Source organism: Prionailurus bengalensis, chromosome D1 (assembly GCF_016509475.1).
Source record: "Prionailurus bengalensis isolate Pbe53 chromosome D1, Fcat_Pben_1.1_paternal_pri, whole genome shotgun sequence".
Taxonomy (NCBI): domain Eukaryota; kingdom Metazoa; phylum Chordata; class Mammalia; order Carnivora; family Felidae; genus Prionailurus; species Prionailurus bengalensis.
In genome coordinates, this window is record NC_057346.1 from 27581806 (window position 1) to 27598997 (window position 17192).

The 17192-nt window shown below is 42.1% G+C and overlaps 1 protein-coding gene across 8 annotated transcripts in view; it reads right to left on the minus strand.

The window, feature by feature from the left end:
- Window positions 1-610: 610 nt before the first annotated feature.
- Window positions 611-17192, minus strand: part of SNX19 (sorting nexin 19) — a 47758-nt gene continuing 31176 nt past the window's right edge. For 2 of the 8 annotated variants that reach the window (XM_043579835.1, XM_043579841.1), the window contains exons 9-11: window positions 12376-12560; window positions 11190-11277; window positions 611-10276 (exon numbers count right to left, since the gene is read on the minus strand). In XM_043579835.1, coding sequence (XP_043435770.1) covers window positions 10144-10276; window positions 11190-11277; window positions 12376-12560 — 406 coding nt within the window. In that variant the 3' untranslated portion in view covers window positions 611-10143. Of the gene's footprint in view, window positions 10277-11189; window positions 11278-11990; window positions 12238-12375; window positions 12561-17192 lie in introns of those variants that run through there. The other 6 variants (XM_043579837.1, XM_043579836.1, XM_043579840.1 and 3 more) reach the window with 6 other exon arrangements.

A 17192-nucleotide genomic window follows, 5' to 3' on the forward strand; every position in this document is an offset into this window, starting at 1 on the left:
TAAGGAGAAAATAGGGAGGTGCCATGGTGTAATGCTTAATGCTGGAGAGACTGTAATAAACATGACAATCAGCTTCAAGGGGTTTACAGCTCAGTTTGGAAGACAGGCAGCCATCTGATAAGGCACAGGTTAGAATGGACATTTTAGGTGCTTCTCAATGAAGCTAGCTGGGTATGTTTCAAGCAAGTTGTGCTGAGTCCAGCCAACTTAAGAGAAACTTTTAATTACATTTTATTTTTTGAAAAGGAGCTTCTTTATTACATATTGCTTATCAGTGTGGGTAGGTAAAAGGCATATAGTACTATGAACAACAGATGCAATTAGCAATAGTGTTTTGCCTTTCACCTATCCTCCTTCCCATCTGAGCACTTACTCACTAGTTTTCAGAAAGTTTCTCCAGGAGGGAAAGCTCATAGAGGTAATTTGAGGGAGAGGAGAGCTTTAGCAATATACTCAGAGGCAGTTTTTATATTTTTTAGTGCCTGAACAGTTTTTACACCAGATTTTCCATGGAGGGCTCAGAAAGTCCCTAAATTCTCTGAGTCTCAGAATCTGGACTTAAAATCAGACTAAACTGTTTAGCTGCCATAAGAAAATACCACACACTGGGTGACTTGAACAATAGCAATTTATTTCTCACGGTTCTGGAGGCTGGAAGTCCAAGATCAAGGTGCCCACAGGTGGGTTTCCTTCTAAAGCCTCTGCTCTTGGTTTGCAGGTGTCCCATCTTCTCACTATGTGCTCACATGACCTGTTCTTCATGTGCATGAGGAAAGAGAAAACTGTGTTGTCTTTTCTTCACGTAAGGGCACTAATTCCATCATGGGGCACCACCCTCATTACCTGATCTAAATCTAATTACTTCCCAAAGGCTCCACCTCCTAATACTATCACAATGGGGACTAGGGCTTCAACATATGAATTTTGGGAAGACACAAACATTTAGTCCATAACATTGTACGAACAGCTTGGGACATGGAAAGAATTTATCAAAATGTTTAATTTCAGGATTGGTGGTTATTCTGATTTCACAGGAGGGGACAGTAGGGCAATCTTCCTCCTAGAATATCAACTGCGAGTCAAGTATAAGAAATATCATGTTTAAGATTTCCATGGAACCTTAAGTTGCTGTCCATATTAATTTATCAAAAAGACAACTGGACTAGTGGGGCAGCCAAGTCAAACCCATGAAGATTGGTAAGCTGACATAGGAAAAAAAAATTAAAGATGAGGAAAAGCAGCTTTGGAGCTGCACACACAATAAAGAGAAATGACAGAAATATGAAGTTTTTTGAAAAGGTTTCTTGTTTTTTCTTGTTATTTACTTTAGTGTTTAAGAAAAGGGTTTCAGAAACAATATAGAGAAGAAATAGGCTTAGGCAAACTATTGGTCCAATGCTGCCTGCTATGAACGAAACTAGAAGAAAAAAAAAAATTCTATTACATGGGAAAAAATCCACAGAAACTCTAATCTTATAACTCAGGTCATTCCACCCCAACAGTGGGCATTCTTCCATATCCAAAACCTTGCTGAAACACAAGCTCTTGCCTCAGTCCTCTCCAGATTGCTAAAAGAAGGTGCATAGCCCTGCTCTTCAAGCATTAATGCCTCAGATGTTACTTCTGTATCTGCACATGCACACTTATCACCCCTCTTACTTGTCCAGACAAGCTCCTTCCTGGTAAATGTCACATGCCACCCATGAGCCCCCATCTGTGCAAGGTAAACTCCTGTACATGGGGATGACTTCTGCTTCAGACATTAGAACAACACCTTTCTCTATCTCATCCAAACAGATCACCAAAAAAATTTTTTGGGTCTTCATCCATATGCAGGATGTACAAAGCTGTCTGGAACTGATCTGGTATTAATTACGCAGTGCACAACACTGGAATAAGTGGTTAATCCCAAGGAGGTTTACACTGGAGAGAGACCAACCTGCCCCTGGGTGGATACAGAACCAATCTTGGCTCCAGAGACTATTCCACATCATGTGTTGTGCAAATGTTAACTGGCACCAGAATGGACTTCATTCCATAGCAGATGGGATCCTTTTTATGCAGATCTAGTCTAAGATAATATATGACCCAAGCACTATATTGTCTAGAGTTTCCTTCTTTTCATGAAATACATCATTGTTTTAATTCTCAGACTGAACTTCCTCCTGTGCTCCTTTACCTGCTGTTGCCCTCTTTCAAATCATGGCCTGGAGGCCCTTTCTGGGGCCCCCAAAACAGCAGGTGATTTTATCCCCTCAGGGCCAACATGTTGTCCTGCCATTAATCCAGATGTCTTAGATTCGTTAGTTTTCATTCCTATGGCAGCTGCCTAGTTTTGATCTGTTGTGTTTGGGCAAATAGTTGCAGCAGGAAATGTGGTGGGGAAGATAGCAAACACCTGTAAGAACGAGGAGGAATTTATGCTATCCTTTCTTTTCTTCAAGGTTATTACTTTGTCTTTGAAGAGTTTTCCTTGTAGGATCTTAGACATGGCTTAGATATGCTGTTAGAGAAGGTCTGAAGTAAAGAATTTTAAATCTGGGACCAAAGGATTTCCAAGATTATTTTAGAGCAGTCAGGTAGCAAACCAATCGTTCTCCTCATGGTAATTGCTTTCTTACAAATTTGTGTCCCCAGACACAGGAAAGAGTTGAGAATATTTCCTGTGATTGTTTGTTTTGTTTTCTGATCCAGTAGGTGAAGGTGGGGACTAGAAAGTAGACAGGGTATGTTTTGTACTTTTGTGACTGGAGGATTTTAAAAATATCTTCAAATCGGGACTAATTTTCTTTAAAAAGCTTACAGTTTTAGCACCTTATGGTCCACATAGACTGCAAACAGTACTGTTATAAAACTGTGTGGATTTTGGCATGGGAAATATAAAAACCAACTTCTTTCATTTTATATTTGCTATTGAACAAAGATATAAGGTCAGAAAAATGAAAATGTGCTTCCCCTTTGTCCCTCTCTCACATCTCTGTGCCCAGTAAACTCTTTAATTTATTAACATATTTTACCTTCTAAAAGTATTACAAGCATAATCTTCTTTAGTTAGATAAGCCTCAGTATTTATTATTTTGTATCTATTATGCAGTACCTATGGGGAGGTTGAAGCATAGGGATATAATGGGAATAAAATGGATATATGTTTCTTGCCCTTGAAGAATTCATCTCTTACTGAGGACCCCATAAAATGCACATTGACCTTGATCACATTGAGAAGTGTAAGTAACTCAGAAGGAGAAAGAATTTTGATTGGCACAATCAGATAAAGCTCCTTGGAGAAGGTGAAACTTGAATTGGCCTTGACAGAGGGTGCCCACCTGTGCACAGCTGGATGAAAGAACAGGGGCCAAAGGACAGAAGCTGGAGAGAACAGGATGCAGGCCCCTAGATTTCTGGGAAGCCATCTCATCCAACCTTCTGCAAAACCATCTCCATAATACATTCTCTTTCCCAGCAGAAGTCCTAGTGCCAACCAAGCCCACGTGACTCTCCCAGAGCCATATGAAGCCTTAATGAAAGGTACCCTCAGTATTCTTGAATCATTTGTGTTTACAGATGACAGGAGGCAAACTTTTGCCACAAGTACAGGAAGCTGGAAAGGAACTGGCTTACCATTAGTTTGAATTTGGACTCCATGTTAGTATTGGTAAAGAATGTAAACTCCAGAAGGACTTTTTAAGTTTTTTTTTTTTTTCTTAATAAGGTCAATCCTCCCTAAAGGCAAGATATGAAATGCAGACATTTTGCTAAATCTTTGCTAATCTTTCTGATGCTACTGGGGCAGGATGATTCTCCAACAATGGTGCACAGGCAAAAGGGCCAATCACCTGAGCTTGAAGATGCCCAAATCCAAGGCAACCCAGAACAGAGAAGTCACAGCTTCTGCAGACATACTAGAGCCTTTCTTTGCAATCACAGACTTGTGGGTTAATCTTGTTTGGCCTTTGCCCTCATTGATGAATGCAAGTGTCTGAAAGTACAATTATAGCTATAGCTCTCCATTGCTCATAATAATAGACTGCAACAGTCATACGGAACATAAGGGGAAGGGGGAAAAAAAAGCCAAAGTAGGAATTTAGATATCTGACACAGACTTACCTTCTTAATCATTACAACACCCTAATACTACAATTAGCTTGCAGTTCCTAAACAAATTCTGGTAACAAGGAGGTCTATTTTGAGTTAAAACGAGTAGATAATTGTCACTTAAAGAAATGTTAGTTCTAAGTTTGGATCCTGATACTGATATTATTTTTTTCCTTCCCAAACTTCCACATCCCAGAAACAGTGTGCTAGTGACTTCTACAGAAGCACTTGTAGGTAAGGTTTGAAGAGTCAAGATGTGGAGAGAAAACAGATTTTGTCATGTGGAACAGACATCAGACAGGAGTTCTCTGGATACAGCTGCATGCTTCTTTTCATTTCCAAGAAAGCAGAGTTCAAGTGCATTCTCAGACCAGAGACAGGTGAGAGATGTAGGGAGGCGGCAAGAAGGCTCGGCAAGTCTGAGAATAGCACAGTGTATCTGCCAAGGTGGCTGTCAGTGCCCGCATTTCCTCCACCAAATCAGCATTGCCCCGGCTTCCAACCCTGTTGCTGTTAGGTCACTACAGGAAAACAGCTCTGATGATTTTCACTTGCTCAACACATTTTTTTTTTCTTTCTTTTTTAAACAGGCCAGTGATGTCTTTGTGTAATAAATACTGGACAAGTCTTAGGCTATGGAAGTAGTATTTGGGGTAGTCTCTCCTTACTGGCTGTCTTCTGAGAAACACTGCTGTGTGTACCATTTCTCATCCTTTACACCACAGAATGGTGGGGGTTTGTTAGCAGAAATTCCCCCTGCAATGGTTTCATTCTCTTGTCCACAAAGGCAGTGAAAGCAACTACTGCCCTGTTATTTCTGGCACTCTCAGTGGAAAGGAAATGGAGATGCCAAGTGATGGAAGAGCTTGCCCAGTTGGGCCTTTAACTACAAAAGCATCATGGTTTCCTTTCCTCCCCAATTAACCACTCCTGCCCCTGGTTGGTTCCCATTCCCATTTGCATCCAGCAGGGTTGGCTAACCTTCCTTTCCTCCTCCTGGGAAAACACATATTGCCCCAGTGCAAAGAAGACCAAGATAAACGGCAGGTTCTTAGAGGGCTGGGGACTGAGGCTTGCTAGAGGACAGTGTGGCTCCATGGTATGTGAAGCAAGGCATCTCCAACTGTCCCTCAGACAGCAGGACAGCAGGATAATAACATCACTGATGTTTCTATAGCATAGCTCTTGTGTTTTATAAAGCTTGTTCTTACAATTCACTTCTCAAAATGGTTGTATTTGTCCCTTTTTCTGAGAGAGAAATTTAAGTCTCAGTGAAGCTAAGTTACCTGACCACATCTTCACAGCTGATTAAGTGACAGAGCTAGGTTTCAGTCAGGCTGTTGTCGCTTCAGCTCATTATACTCTATAGATCCTGAAGCCACCTTATATGTAAGAAAGAGTAGGAACAGACTCGAAGAAATTAAGGAGGGTCAGAAGGTGACGGAGACAGGGGTCAAATCCAAGGGGCAGGACTAAGAAAGGCTGTTTACCTTTTATACCACCATGTGTCCCATAAGCAGGAACTGTTAATTTTGATGAGAAGTACTCCTCTGGAAGATTCCTCAACAACTCCCCACTGTGTAGAGGGAGAACAGCACCAGGTTCCTGAGCATGTCACACTAGACAGGCCCTCTCCCAGCACCCCCTCTCTCCATCCCCCTCCCCGCAGCCTGCGCTCCCACTGTGCTGTGCCACTTGTAGCTCTCCATGGCTTTAACTTTAAATTTCTTGATTGTAGTAAAACACACATAATGTAAAATTTGCCATCTTACCCACTTTCAGTGTACAGCTCAGTAGTGTCACATCAACTGATACTGTTGTAAACCAGATCCCCAGGACTTTTCATTTTCTAACACTAACACCCCGTACCCATTACACACTCCCCATCCTCCTCTCTAGTCCCCGACAACCACATTTCTACTGTTTCTGTGAGGTTGACCACTCTAGGTACCTTGGATACACGGGATCATGTTATTTGTCTTCCTGTGATGACTGTCTTTGCACACATTGTTCCCTCCATCTGGACACCTTCCCCATGTTTTCACTGGCTAATTCTCATGAATCTTTCAGGAGTCAATTCAGATATTATTATCTCAGGCTTTCCTTGGTCCTCCACTCTCAATTAAGTGCCCTTCCTAAATATTTAGTAGTGGATTAATCACACTTGATGAAGAGTTGCCCATGTTCTAATCCCTTGATACTCAGCATGTGGTAGAAGATCCACATTCTCAATGGCATACATTGGGGAGCTTGTTAAAAATGCAGCATATTCTTTAACAAGATCCCAGCTGAATCACACGGACATTGAAGTTTGATAAGCACTGTTCTAACTCATTAGACAGGAGGTCTGCAAATGACTCATGGGCCACATCTGGTCAGCTACCTGTTTTTGTAAATAAAGTTTTGTTGGAACATAGCCACAGTCATTTCTTTATGTATTGTCTATGGCTGCTTTTGTGCTACAATGGAAGAGCTCAGTAGTTGCAAAAGAGACCACCATATGGCCACAAAGCCTGTATTCATTCTCTGCTCCTTTACCGAAAAGTTTGCACACTTCTTTACTAGATTGTAAGCTCCTTAAAAGTGAGAACCTGGTCTTATTTTGCTTTGTAAGAAGAAACATAGACTAGTGTAATGGTTATGCATGTAGGGTTGAGGGTAGACTGGCAAGATCTGTATCTAGGCTCTGCCATTTCCTTGCAAGTGACTGGGCAACTCACAATCTCTCTGTGCCTTGTGTTCCTCATCTATAAAATGGGGACATATAACAGAACCTACTTTACAAGGTTGATTAAATAAGTTAATGTAGATGAAGTGCTCCAAGTGGTGCCTTCAGCAAATATTCTCTCTTACCTGGTACTATATTTAGTGCCATGGGGGTTTGTTGATGTTGTAACAGATGATAGAATACTATTAACACACATTCTCTGTTTCTTCCTTGCTAACATCTAATGGTTTTTTTAGGTATTAACTTTCCTGGGGGGTGATCTCCTCTCTGGTGGGGTAAATACTATTGCAAGCCAACCAGGTAATGCCATTTTCAGTGACCGTGGACTGGCTCAGGGTGAACAGTTCTGGCCAGTGAGTCATGAGCATTCTTGAAGGACTTCTGGGAAAAGGTTTCTTCATTCTTTAAAAGAAAACATGGGGGCGCCTGGGTGGCTCACACAGTTGAGCATCCAACCTTGGCTCAGCTCATGATCTCACAGTTTGTGAGTTTGAGCCCTGGTCAAGCTCTGTGCTGACAGCTCAGAGCCTGGAGCCTGCTTGGGATTGTGTCTCCTTCTCTCTCTGCCCCTCCTCGACTTGTGCTCTCTCAAAAATAAATAAATGTTAAAAAAAAGAGATGAAAAGAAAAGAAAAGAAAAGAAAAGAAAAGAAAAGAAAAGAAAAGAAAAGAAAAGAAAAGAAAAGAAAAGAAAAGAAACAGATGGAAGAGGTGCCCCTGTTCTTTCACATTTTATGTATGAATGTGATGCCCCAAACTGCAGCAACCATGAAGGCAGGCAGTCTGAGAACAGAAAAAACATGTTTATGATGGCAGAAAAGAAAGATGGGAATATTCTGGGCCCTTTATGGGGTCAGAGTTGCTGAATCCATCAATCCCTGTGGCTTACCTACTCAGGTACTGATCTTATGGAAGAAAATAAATTTTCCTATTAGTTTCCTTTCAGTCCAAAGCATCCTGACTCATATAGCCAGGGACCATGTTTTTACATATTTTACTCCACCCAGAACCTAACAACTGCTGTTGGATATTAGGAGCAACTGGAAATGAATGTGCTGGGTAGGGCAAAAGAAAATTCAGGAATGTTCGGGGTTAGTGCAGACCCAATTTTTCATTGCCTTTTATCATTCAGCCAACAGCAACTTTTCCTGATACCTGTGGCTCTCTCCCAAATGCTGATCTCCCTTGCAGTCTGTCCCTTCTGCCCAAACTTGACAGGTTATTTCAAGATCAGATGGGCTTTGATTATTTCCTTGGTGATATCCATTATTTCCCTTCTGGGCAGGAGGATCTGAAGACAATTCATGTTTTGGGACATAGAAAACAGGGATGGGATCTCTTACGTAAAATGAAATACAATGGCAGTGTCAAAAGATTCCTTAGATGTTACAGCCATAAGGATTTTATGGTGTGTCAGCTTATGGACTGGCTTTGTATGACATCTGAGCCAGAACTAGTAGCAGAGATTCAAAGCAATATAGGTGGCGAAGTACCTGTGAGGGTAAAGTATGAAGAGAGAAGGGTAGCAGAAATGAGCTGGCCACCTGTACCTATCCCAAAGAGCATCCGGCCCTATAGTTGAAAAAGGTGAAGGATCCACTTCAATATGTGAGACTGGAACCCCTGTAATCCTGCAAATACGTAATTACTAAAGCTAGAAATGCTGAGTTCTTTCTGCCTGTGAGTGTCCAGGGTGAAAGAAGTTTTGGAGCCATAAAGTCGCTGTAACAATCAAATTTTAAGGCTAGAAGGTGCCATGAGACATGATCTCATTCATCTCCTTGTCCTTAGGCAATAATAGCCTAACTAAAGCCTTCTGATTACAGCAGAACACATTTTATAGGTAAAAGCCTCCCCAGGGGTATTTAAAAAAAAAAAAAAGTAAAAGATTACACAACTTTCTCCCATAAACCACTTTAATTTTGTGTACATCATCTACTTCAGAGTCTAAGGGAACCTGACACTTGTTCTAGATCCATCTCCTTGCTGTCTTACCCCAAGATCCCCTTCTAAATGGGAGGATCCATAATTCAGTGACAGCAGGGCACTAATAGGCAAGTGCAAAGCTAAAGGGATGGGGGGGGGGGCAAAGGTCTCCCAGTGACCCCCTTAAACCCTGTCAGCTACTCACATGAATTTAATGTATAGTACTTCCCTTGTGACTTTCTGTCTGCCTCTTTCCTACCAACAATTTCTCTTAATTGTTCCATTCTTCTAAGACACTAGTGTCTGATATAGTACCTTTGCCTCCATCTTCAAGTGTTCCTAAAGGCTAATTATAATCTTAAAGAACAGTACTTCCTGTTTAAAGCATTTTGTGGTAATCAATCCATTGCAGGTTTGCTAATATTATCGGTTCAAGTTAAAAGTCCCCTGCCTGTGACAAAGTCCCCTACCTGTGAAAAGAGAAGCCCTGTACTTCCCCTGGGTTCCCTCCTCTTTGGGCACATTCCCAGGCACAGAGCAGGAGCAAACCTTTCCCTTCCCTTTGGAAGCACTGGGCTGACTAAGCAACTTGCCATATGATTCTGCTGAAGGAAGACAGAGAGAAGTTCACAAAGACCAAAACTCAACTGTTCTTGGAGAGGGGTTAGGAGGAAAGCTAATAAATAAAATCTGATGCAACTCCTTTCAGGAAAGGGTGTGGAGGGTGGGGTGGATCTACCCAGAAGCTTTAGCAGTCCACTTTGAAGTCTTCTGAACAGGAAAAGTGTAGCCACCCATGGAAGCAGCCTTCAATGATATCCTTCCTAGGACTGATGTGTTGGGAAATAGCCCATCAGCAAAAAGTCCCTTGAGAAATGTTTTCCCTCCTTCTTCTGGAATTGTTGAGAAACTAAATAGAACTCAGAGGATCTGGCTTTCAAGGGTGGACCTGAATGAATTTTCAGTTTCTTAGTGGGAACAGAGAGCTCTAGAAGATTGTCTACTCCTCCAAGAAATCTGGTTACCAGTTTTCTCTTGGTCTATCTACAACATGTGTTAATGGATTAGGAACATGTATATACAGGGCCAGGCTCCTATCAAACAACCTTAGGAAGGAGGGCAAAGAGGAGGCAAAAGGGGCTCATTCTTCTACCTCACGGATTCCTTTTCCACTAGTAACAATCCAAACATTACAAAAAAAGGTATGGAAATGGATACGCATGTGATTGGTACATATTTCTCCCATCACCTGCTACAAATGGAGTAGAGCTAGGGAAGAACTGTGCCCCTTCTGAGTTACAGCCCAGTTTCAGAGAGCACAGGTTTCCTGACTGGTCATGGGGTGGGAGAACAACTCTCCTTTCCTAGCCTTCAAAGAATGAGCAAATAACCTATGGCTAAGGGGAGACACCCATTCTCCTGGGGTTGCCTGGGGTATCTGAGGCAGAGGTGGTTACGGTAGACTCCTCAACAGAGGCACTGAGATCCAAGAATTCCAGGATGATGTCCCAAAGGCAGTAAATCAAATGCCTGAAACAAATGGACAAAACAACTTAGAGGAGGGTCTGGCTCGGTCAACAGACACCAGATCCCTGTTTATGACATTTATTCTCCCTTCCCCTCCTTGCCCATTACTGATATTCTTAGTGAACTCTAAATTTCAATAGCTTAATGAAGCCTCCGCCATGAAATAAAAGTTTGCGAATAAAGGTTATGACCGCAAGAGAGGTAGAAATAGAACTTGAGACTAGATTTTAGGAAACTCCACATTTATTTATATAGCTGCATTAGCAGATCAGCACTACTCTGAAAAATTGTGAAGTAGGGAAAATATTTGTGATATCAACTTACTAAGAATTTTCAGAGCTTCTGACTATGGCTGTTTCTCATAATTAATCATCATAGATCTATGGGTGACCTTATAGGCAATGAAGCAAAAGCCAGGCCCTTAAGTAGTGACAGTTAATTGATGCAGTCTGCTTTGGGACAGGGTTTGAGAAAGGACTGGAAGTCCTAAATACTTTTCAGAAGCACTATATCCCAAGGCACCAGCCAGGGAAATACCTACCTCTTCTGGATTATTCTAGGAGTATTCACCCAATATTTCTGGTCCCTTTATCAGAGCCAAACCTTATTATCTTGTCTACTTCATATTAAGCAAAGACAATTCCTGATTGTAATACTATTCAGCTTTGCTGTGCAGCCTTGAATGTAGAGCTGGAAATTATATGACCTGTCAGTGACATATGAAGCTGTCAGTGTAGGTTTTTCTTAGTATGTGTGGATCTGGACATAACACCCTGCAGTCAGGGCCCAGGGCAAACAAAGACTGCAGTTCTATTCTTCTCAATGTGGGTTGCACACTTAGAAATCGTGGACATCTCTGAGACCAGAGATGGCTTCAGCTGTGGTGATGCTGAGTATACATACGCCTTCAGCCTACCTGTTGATGACGGGTTGCTGTAGTGACTCCAAGACTAGACTCCAGCTCAGCTGGCATTTGTTCACCCCCAGGATTTCTACTACAATATCTGAAGAGGAAAAAGCAGATGTGGTTTCAGTGCTACCGTGGAAGCCTTAGATTCTAAGGAGATTATCTCATGATATCTGCCATCTTTATTCAAAGTAGGTATTTCTGGCAAACTTCTGAACTACATAGTCAAACTAAAACAGGGAAACGCTAAGAGAAATGTTTCTCAAGTGTTTAAATAAGAATGGGCCTCAAGAAATAATTCTGTAACCAATCATTAAAGTGCAGGATTTTTTTTTCTTTTAAGAGAGAGAGAGAGATAGAGCATATGCATGAGTAGGGGAGGGGCAGAGAGAGAGAGAGAGAGAGAGAGAGAGAGAGAGAGAGAGAATCTTAAGCAGGCTCCACTCTCAGCATGGAGCCCGATGTGGGGCTTGATCCCACGACCCTGGGATCATAACCTGTGCCGAAATCAACAGGCAGACACTCAAACTACTGAGCCACTCAGGCACCCCTAAAGTGCAGGTACTTCTGATGTAACAGTTTAGGGTGGAGAGCAGAGGTTAATAAGAGTAAATAAAATTGTTTTAAGAGTTAAGAGTTTACTACTGTACCCTGGTTACCACAGCACAGCGACAGGCAACAAACTGCCTTTCCTGCCTTCTAAAAGTCCATAGAAAGTAAAGGAAAAAAAGTCCTCTCCAGAGTTTGTTTTTATCTACTGCTAATAACCAGGTACTTTATTCAATGACCCCAATTTATCAAGGCCAAGCTTCTATGGCACATATCATTTTCTTCCCTAGTCCAAAAACCATGAATTGGCAGAGAACCTGAGGTCTTCATCTGGTGGGAACAGTTCTGAGACCTGACTCTGTGGTGTAGGCAGAGCTGTTATTATCTCAAGTATCTGCAGGATTCTCACCTACTATTTACGGTGTGGTCTCAGTGATTCCTTCTATTCCCTCAGCATCACTTGAATGAGGGATAAAAGAATTGCAGCCCCAATCATTTTCCTGTTGGCCTGAGAAATGGTGGGTCAACAGTCTAATCACATTTAAGCCCTTTTAAAAATGGGAAGGGGTGTGGTGTGGGGTAATAGTGGCAAAGCCAGATGAGAAAGGACTAATCATCAGTATAACTTATTTCATCATCCAATTACCTGGCAGGATTCCCATCAGACTCTGCAAAGCCTGTTTTTCAGCAGCCGCTTTCTGCTCCTGGGTCCTTACAGGCCGTGGATACTTAGGCAAAACCCCACCAGGCCAGATGGACTCCTGAAGAAGTCGGAGGTACTGCACCCAGCGTTGTGGACATGTTAGATTAGCCACTTGCACCTCCAGCCACCTGTGGTGGAAGAGAGAATGGTCAGATAAATCTGAAGGAAGGACTGCAGAAAGGTGTGAATCATGTGAGCAATCAGCACAGAGCAAAGCGAAGGCAGTGGCAACTCTCACAAATGAAACCCAGCCAATTTAATAACTCGGCACCACAGACTTTGAAGATGAGTAATAGTAATAATACTGTTATTTACTGTGTGTCCGATAGGAACTGCATGTTGTATTAGAGGTTGCACAGAACAGAGTACTAGGAGGGCCCCAGTATCTGGCAGGGCTGGAGCTTTCTGTCTTCTAGTGGGAAGTTCTGTCATTTCTCAGCAATGTGCACATGATGCCTTTCCAGCTAAGGGTTTGGTGATTTTAGATAAATCCCTCTCCTTTGCCACCCTGTCCACATCCAGGGTGTGGCACATCCAGGCTCTTCATGGACCCATGAGCTGTTCTAAGAGTGTCCTACATCCATCTTTTGCTCGTAACAGTCTGCTCACTGACAAGGCCCTCTTCTTTCCAGTACAAGTCTGCCATCCTAGCAAGACCTGCTTAACCCTACCTCCTCCACAAAATTCTTCTTGACCATTCCAGCTAGAAGCGTTCTCTTTCCTCTTAGACTTCCTTCAGCACTTAGTTCTACAGTACAGATTTGGAACTAATAATTTACTCTAGAATATAAATTATTTTCTCATGTGCTTACAGCTTTACTTTTCCAACTAAAGTATAAGCACCACAAGATTTCTATATGTCTTATGCTTTTAAAAAGTTTCCCACAGTGCCCTGGTGCTCAAGAAAGGCCTGTTGATTGACTAGCGATAGTTCTTATTACAATGAAAATTTCCCCCTTTATCTCACATTCAAAAATGAGGCAATAACTCTCAGGGGGCAAACATACTAAATCTGCAGTTCCTGCAGTCATTTCACCCTTATTCTTTATTTGTTCCTGCATTTCTTCAGAGCAATATGGTTACTAGCTGAGGTTCAAGCCTGCCAAGTCTCCTCAGTATGGAGCAGGGCTGAGCCTGACAAGGCTATGATTCTAACGGATGGACCATCAACCACTTCTACTCTATTTGGTCCTGCACCACATGGCAGCTCATGCCATTGCTCCTATACCCGAGTTACTTGTCGTCCATCCAAGAGCAGAGGGGGCTGCCAAGGCAAACTTTATTTAACCTCCACTCTGCCAGACAGTCTGCATTCCACTCAAGCTAGGCATTCCAGCCTTGGGGGCTGCAATCCCCCAAGCCGAGGGCTCACAAATGATTCTAAGAATAGGAAATCTGAAAGGTAATGGCAGGGCAGGAATGGCAGACACCGATGGAGATCAAGAGCGGCACAAAGCTGCTCTTGCCCAAAATAGCCATCACGATCGTATTTGGTATTATTAGGGCTGCATCTCCTTTTTATAGGGCTTTTCATTCAGCGAGCCTAAGACGCCTGATGAAAGGGATCCAGTAGCAAGAATTTCTGTTCCTGTTTATAGAAAAGGGTCAGCAAAGGGAGGTGTATGCAATGGCCTGATCAGATTATCTGCAGGGAATCAAGTGACCCAACTCTCGTTCTTCACCTCAGGCCACAAATACTTGTGTGACTTCTGCTAAGGTGAATGATGTGCAGTAGGGTCTCATCTGAGCAACTGGTTTCATTGGAGTGAAAACCAAAATCTTGAAGTCCTCCAAAAAAGCCAGGAGAATCTTAAACCAGAAACCTTTGCCTGGAATTAGTTCTAGCTCAGCTTCTCATTCCCATTTGCACATAAGCCAGTGTACCCTTATTCTTGTTCTCTGGGGCCAGCGATACCTGTGACTCCACTCTTCAAAGGTATCTATCTCAGCATCTGCTCAACCCTTCTTAGAGCAGAATACTGAACAGTAAATCTGGGGACCTCGGTCATCTTCTGGGCACGTCTTACAATATAGGAGTCTGATTGTTTTGAATTAACCTTAATTCACCTGATAGGAACAGGCCCTTGCACCACTGCATTATGGCAAGGATGTCCTTTTTGTTCTCTTCCATTGTGACTTCGTGACTCAAGCATACCCGCTGGGTGCAAAACAAATTTTGGCCCATGGCAAAATGAGTGTATAAATGTATACAAATCTATAGAACTACAACTTATCAAACCCTAAATGGGAATGTTGGGAAGGAGAAACAAAGTAGGGAAAAGTAAAAATAAGGCCCTTGATGATGAGGATGAGTCAGTGAGTCAACTCAAGTTGTGGGAGCTGAGTGGAACTGACAAAGAGAACTAAGGTCTCCAAGTAAATGTCAACTGCTGATAAAGAAATGTCAAGCACTATAAACCCTGAGGCACAGAAGTGATCAACAAGTTATTCCCAGGAATGTAAGGAATATGAGAAAGTATAGGACTTGTACAAATTGGTGGAAACGAAACAAACTGCATGTCTAAAAAGAGGAATGTAATGTACAAAGTGGCTTCTACCTGCAAGGTGCTGTGGTTTCTCTTACCCTCAGGCTTCTTCATACCCTGAAGGTAAAAGACACCAACCACACACACTTGTACCACGCAGATTTAAACATTCACCCTTTTCAAGATTCCCCTCTTGCCCAGGTTCCTCCTACCTCTCTTCCTCTAAGAAAACAGGCTTTCTCCTGGACATCTAGGGTTAGCCATGTTTCATTTCCTAGCCCCAGACAGCCCATGGAAAAGAGGCAGGGCAGTGAAACCTTTCGTGCTCACAGAACTCCTGAGATATGGTATCTTATCGTGAATGATGAGCATCCCAAGGTAGAAGGAAAAAAAATCATAAAGCCAAAACCAAGAAAATGACCAGTGCCGACTACTACCACCACCCAAATTGCCCTGCGCCTCAGACAGAACAGAAAAAATCTGTGAGCTTTAGAACAATTTCTAAGGCATGCTTTATTATTACACAAAATGCCTTTCTTAAGTTGTAAATGACCAGATTCAGGGATTCTGTATCACTTACCTTGCCTAACACCTAGCACAGAACCAACAACTGATAACAACAAAGAAGGCAGGGGTTTCTTCATCCAATGATCTCTTCTCCCCTTTCCATCCCCATTTTCCCTTCCTCTTATTCCATCATCCTTCTCCAGAGTAGAGCTCCACACATACCACCACAGTGCTTTATCTAGTCTTACTGATTCCCTTCATATTGGTCTGTTCACTCTGAAACTGGGCTAGAGAACGTGAAGAGATTAAGCACTGGAAAATTAAAAGAGAGACTAATGCCTTAGCTTATTAGTTCCCTTCATCTCTCTATTCCACAGGTGTCTTTCTATTCCTAACTTACAAGTGGGAAAGTTAAAAAGAAATCTGTATCCCAATAGTTCTCTTGAAGCAAAAGGAATGGAATGCATGTGTCTGAAGTCCAAGGTACCACAGGAGCTTTTCCAAGTATCAGTTTCTGGAATCTGCTGGTACCACTTACTATTATGCTAACAGAAATCTGAAGTTTCAAGGTGGACACAAACACATATCTCTCAGTCTATTTATTATAAATTATTTATAAGAATTCATTTACTAAATACAAATGTTATTGTTTATGTAATTCAAGATGCATGAGGTAAATATGCTAAAATAAATATGGTAGCGAACATCCACAAATAGCGTTGGTTTTATTTTCTACTACTATTCCAGTTCTGTTATTTGATTTAGAGATATCTCCTCCTACCATCCTACCTTTTCCCCAGTAAAAAGAAGAAGAAAAAAAGCCAAACCAGGTCTGTTCTATGAGGCCATCTCTAAATGATTCAGAGCACATGGCAGCCTTACTAGTGGGCCCAGAAATAGCCAATACAGTGAGAAAGAAGCAACAACAGATTGACACTGAGATATTCATGAGCTTCTCTGATGCCAGACATGGAAGGAGGGAGGATGTGGAGATTAGGGCTTTTCATTACACTGGGAGTGCAAGTCTATCCGTGTTCACAAGAACCTGGTCTGAAATAGCTACAGATAGAGGAATGGAGCAGTGGCTAAAAAGGAGACAGTTTAATACTAGGGCTTAAGACAGCACCTCAAGGTTAGCACAAGGTCATTTCCCATGAAAACAACAGAATCAACTCTCATAAGTAAGGGGAGAAAGCTTAAGGGACCATGTCTAATCTAATTAGCCAAATTCCCTTCTCTTCTCTGCTAAGAGCTTCTATGGCTGAGTGAGGAGGGGCCGTGGGTAAGTAAGCCTAATGGGGAGGACAGGGGGAGAAGGAGAGTGAAATCATAACATAGAAAATATTCTTGGGGTGCCTGGTGGCTCAGTTGGTTAAGTGTCTGACTTCAGCTCCAATCACGATCTCATGGTTTGTGAGTGCAAGCCCCGATTTGGGCTCTGCGCTGACAGCTCAGAGCCTGCTTTGGATTCTCTGTCTCCCTCTCTCTCTCTGCCTCTCCCTGGCTTATGTTCTCTCTCTCTGCCTCTCAAAAATAAACAACCATTAAAAAAAGAGAAAATATTCTTAACAGCAGTAACAATATTCTAACAAAAAAATGCTTGGTATAGTCTAAATGAAAGATACAGCAGAATCATTCCTTTTATCCTTTTTTCAACTGGGCTACCTCTGTAGACAATCCAAGGGTGATTATACTCCAACTCCTTAATGTACCAAATACAGTTCAAAGTAAAAGAGTAAAAGAAGATCAGGTTAAAGCTTCTGCCGT